The sequence below is a fragment of the Nematolebias whitei genome, chromosome 7 (assembly GCF_014905685.2).
Source record: "Nematolebias whitei isolate Nwh7 chromosome 7, NemWhi1, whole genome shotgun sequence".
NCBI classification, from domain to species: Eukaryota; Metazoa; Chordata; class Actinopteri; order Cyprinodontiformes; family Rivulidae; genus Nematolebias; species Nematolebias whitei.
Genome location: NC_056504.1, coordinates 46,162,570 through 46,167,569, shown reverse-complemented (window position 1 = coordinate 46,167,569; position 5,000 = coordinate 46,162,570). Strand labels below are relative to the sequence as shown.

Genomic DNA, 5,000 nt, shown 5'->3' with positions numbered 1-5,000 from the left:
TTTACAGGGTATGCTTTGAGCTTTGTGTGATAGGTCAGAACGTTGTAGATGTGGAGCTGCTGGCCGAGGGTGTGAGAAAATGTAGCCAATATTACAACTGCTCCAGTAAAAATGTTAAAGAAAGTCAAATAAAACATATAAATGTAGTCAAAGAAGCCTTGGAATCAGATTGGACAGTTTTTGTGAACGGAGGAGATGCGGTGACACAGGCGGCTCTCAATGGTGGAGATGACAAAGAGTGTGTGCCTCCCCCGGGCAGCGGAGGGATCTGTTCTCACACTGACGACTGGAATCGGTGGTGGTCTCTTTGTAAAAAAATGGCGCTTCAAATTAGCATTACTCCTTTCATGGTTTATGTTTTATTCTTGTTCTTTGGGTTTCATTGTGTTTTTGTATTTCAGTGTTACTTGTGCTATCACCCATCAATACGCCTCCCCAGTGTTCTACCAGTCAGCCTGCCACCCTCACCTGTTCCCAATCAGTGATCAGCCCAGGTGTTCCCACTTTCCTCTTTCACTCAATTTGCTATTTAAACGGTCTCGGCCCTCCTCAAACCCCCTCGTGCTGTGCTGTCTCCCTTCTGAAGTTTGTAAGTTGTTGCCGCCATGTTGGCTTTTTGCTTTTGTTGGTTAAAATAAGAGGGCAGCACGGTGGCACAACTGGTAGAGCTGCTGCCTCTCAGCGAGCAGGTCCTTGGTTCAAACCCCGGTCCAGGGGCCTTTCTGGGTGGAGTTTGCATGTTCTCTCCGTGCATGCGTGGGTTTTCTCCGGGTGCTCCTGTTTCCTCCCACAGACCAAAAACATGCATGATTGGTAACTCTAAATTGTCCCTAGGTGTGAGTGAGAGAGTGAATGGTTGTTTGTCTCGTTTGTCTCTATGTGTCCCTGTGATGGACTTGCGACCCGTCCAGGGTGTACCCCGCCCCTCGTACAGTGATTGCTGGACATGGGCACCGGCGACCCCTGTGACCCAAAATGGAATAAGCGGGTAAAGATAATGGATGGATGGTTAAAATAAGCAAGTTGCATTTTATTTTGAGCCCTCTGTATTCGCCTCCATCTTGGGTCCAATTCCCTGCACTAACCGTGACATCAACCGAAAATAAACATCCACTCTTGACAACCGCTGTCTGCATTGATTCTGCCTGTGTGATGTGTGCTGCAGTGGGAGGACAGTAGGAGGAAGTATCAGGACTTATCCCCAGTGGTTTCTCTTTAGAGTATAATTAGCCTTTCCAAAAAGAATGTCCCCAATCACGACCGCGAAATATGACGTCTCAAGGTCTTATAACCAGACCTTTAGATGCCATCTTATATTGAGAATAGACAGGTTGTTGGAGTTGTCAAACCTGGAACGTAATGTAGTGCATGACCTCACGCAGTTTTGATAGATGTCATGCTCAGAGTACATGTTGTGAATGAATGTCGGCTACTACCACAACACATTTTAGCTCAATATCTGTAAACGTTTGTGTTTGCTAATGTTGATTAGCTATGGTGGCTATCTAAATTTTGATTGGCTTCAAAGTTTTTTCCTTTGTTGATGTGTATCCAGTGATTATTTCCTGAAAGTTTCATTAGAGTTTCAACAAAGTCAAGTCAGGTCCTCTGGGTGGTTTCTTTATGTTGAAAGGAGTGGATTTTTCTACCTGGATCATTGAGCACGAACTTGGATATTTTGAACCACTTTGGCCATGGTTGCCTCAAACGAGTCTGCTGGGGAGAGGGCGCACTCCAGAAACCATCTGAGCTCCATCAAACTGGTTGACCCTCTATGTGAAGGCGCTATTTATAAGCCTGAGTTTGTTTTGGCTCCTCGGACTGATCAAGGGCTTTTGGATGAAAGACGAAACGTTTCAACAAAAAGAAACCGTCCAGAGGACCTGATTTAACGTTGTTGGATTTTTCTACCTGGATGATTGAGCATGAACTTTGATATATCATTAGAATTCATTCTGTGAGATATTTTGCTGACAGAGTTGATTCCAGTAGTTATTGTCAAAGTTTAAAAAAAACGTATCTTTCTTGACCCGTTTGCACTTATAGAGTGTATATTGGGAATGAGTCTCGGCTACTATCACACCCAGTTTGAGATGAATGTGTGAATATTTGACTGTTAAAGCCATTGTTGTTGGCCAAGTTACCGTGGCAGCCGTCTTGAGATGAGCCGACTCTAAAAATTGTAGATGTCAAGATTATTTTGTGAAAGCTTCGTAAAAATCTGTCCATTGATTCATGAGATATTTTGCGAATGTTACAGATAAACGGACAAAAAAAATAAGCAAAAACTTAATTGCTCTACTTTTGTCTTTGGCAGTATATAAGACAAATACCGTATGCGTCATTAAAGCTGAATATAGTTGCCACTTTTGATCAATTTTATTTTTCGCTGCCTTTTTTTCCAGTGCATACACATGTATATCTTTATTGAGCATAATGTTTTCCTAAACATACGTGTCTCTTTGTGTGTGCAGATGAGGACGATGAAGGTGAGCGCAACACTGTTCCCCTCAGGCCCCTCGCCAGCTTCTTCTCTGACGACGACATGCTCAAACAGCAGAAGAAGAAGCCCAAAAAAATTAAAGAGGGGAAAATACCCAAAGTTAAGAAGAGGAAAAAAGAGGTGAGGTCTCGTTCGCATGCAGCCCAGTCTTTCATCACCTCAGACACGACGGTTTGGCAGGTATTTTGGCTCAAGCTGCGCACCACATTCTTTGTTTCCCACACTGTTACTCTTTTGATGCTTTAGCTTTTGGATCGGAGGTGTGATTTCTCTGCTCCCTTGCCACTGAAATCAGAATGAGAGCAGTGGACTGTCCCCAGACCTTCGGGGAGGTTGGCACCAGTGCCACTGTTATTGCCAGTGTAAGCTGTGGGCACCAAATGCCAGTTTAGAGTGTGGATTTGTGCCTGTGGTGCTGGTGCTTATGGCAGGGACTGTGATTCACAGGCACGGTCCTTCAGCCAAACCAGCAGCAGGAGTCAGAGCTCTGACCGAACAGCTTCAACTACACGGCTTCTTTAGCTGTGTTCAGGATTCTTCAGCTTTGTCACAACGGTAATAAAAAGCAGGTTTACACATGAACATTGGAGGATGTTCGTAAGAACGTGCCGACAGTTTGGTTCAGACTTTTAATTCAATTACAATTTACAATGAAAATTGATCCCATGTTGTTTAATAACATGAACTAATTGGAGCATATACAAGGTAAAGAGTATTGGTCCAAGCACTGAACCTTGAGGAACTCCATGACTAACTTTGGTGTATGATGAAGATTCATTATTTACATTTACAAATTGGAATCTATCAGATAGATATTATTTAAACCAATTTTACACATTTGCTGTTTGTGCCTGCATAATGTGAGTGCAGAAGAAGTATGACATCACATATAATGGCTTATTTGCAGTAGTAGTAAATTACTATTACCTTGCTCTCCCTCTCATTGAAGGACTGAATGAAACATATCTGCAAAACATCTGAATAAAAACAGGATGTTTGTGTTCTCAAATGTGAACATTTATAATCAGTGGTTTTCCAAAGTTTTCAGCTTTTGACCCACAAAATAAAGTGGAAAAGACTAACGATCTGCACTACTGCTTGCTGAATAATAAAGTCAGCAATACGCTGGAATCTAAAATAATAAATATATACATGCAGTGAACTATTTTTTTCTTGGTAGATTTAGAGTTTACACATATTTTAGTGTTTGATGAACCATAAAGTAGAGTATATGTTCAATTTAATATCTTTAATTGGTGTCTGTGTCACTGTAATGTTTGTTTTTAGTAGCTAAAGGAGGAAAACATGTTAATTTGGTATATATTGTGGAACATGGTAAGATGTTGGCTGGTTGTGTTAACTGAAGTTATCCTTATCAGGTGTATGTTACAAAATAAACTTAAAGAAAGTGACAACGGTTAAAAATAGCCTCAAATTGTAAAGTGTGACTTAAAACTGTTTTTAGTTGTCTTATATATGGGCTCATAATGGGATGCAGAGGATTCCACAACATAATTTCAACCAAATACTAAAAATTAAGGATTAAAACAAGAATCCTCCCACTTTTGGCTTCAATCCAGCCTTTAAACACATTCAGTCTCTGTTTTGTGAATTGTTCCAGAATAGAGACACGTTTTATATGGATTTCAAAAATGTGTTGAGTTGTTATTTGATTTATTTACTTTGGAATATTTCAAATATCAAATAAAATTAACATGCATGTGTTCAGACTTTGGAGCATCTGGAAAATACTTTTCACGTACGTGAGGGAAACATTAAGACCCCGTCTTAGATTTGAGAACATCTTGCTGTGAGCAGTACCGGTAATAGATTTTCCCAGCAGCACGACAGAGGATTTGAAAAAAGGAAAGACGCTGATTTGACAGTCGCTGAAGCTCAGTCCGTGTTTGCTGGAATTCCTTGTGTCCTCTGTGTTTTTGCTTCCTGCTCTGGCAGCAGCTTTAACAGCGCCGGTGACACCGAGCCAGGAAGTTCCCACTGCTGGCTGAGGCTGAACTGGCCTGGCTGAACACTGAGCTCCAAGCTAATGAGGGCTGGAGGTGGGGGCTGGGGGGCGGGGGGGGTCCTGTCCTCTGATGATGTTCTTCAAACACAAACCCAGTGTTTTCTTTTGTTTTCTTCCCTCTTCTCTGTTTTCCACTTCACCTCAATTTGCCTTTGTTATATACAACCCCCTCCCTCCATCCCTCCAACCCCCTCCCTCCACCCCTCCAACCTCCATCCTCCATCCCTCCATGCTCTTTCCTTCTTTCGTTCCTCCCTCCCTCCTTTCTTCTTTCCTTCCTTCCTTCCTTTGTTCCTTCCTCCCTCCTTCCCTCCTTCCCTCCCTCCCTTCCTTCCTTTGTGCCTTCCTCCCTCCTTCCCTCCCTCACTTCTTTCCTTCCTTAATTTTTTCCCTCCATTCCTTCCTTCCTTCCTCCCTCCCTCCAAGCTCTCTTCCTCCCTCCCTCCTTCCTTCCTTCCTTCCTCCCCCTCC

At 42.6% G+C, this 5,000-nt stretch overlaps 1 protein-coding gene across 1 annotated transcript in view; it reads left to right on the top strand.

Annotated features, from left to right (window-relative positions):
* Window positions 1-5,000, top strand: part of chd5 (chromodomain helicase DNA binding protein 5) — a 69,964-nt gene that overhangs the window by 8,741 nt on the left and 56,223 nt on the right. Inside the window, exon 2 of the mRNA XM_037678967.1 lies at window positions 2,475-2,623. Coding sequence (XP_037534895.1) covers window positions 2,475-2,623 — 149 coding nt within the window. The remainder of the gene's footprint in view (window positions 1-2,474; window positions 2,624-5,000) is intronic.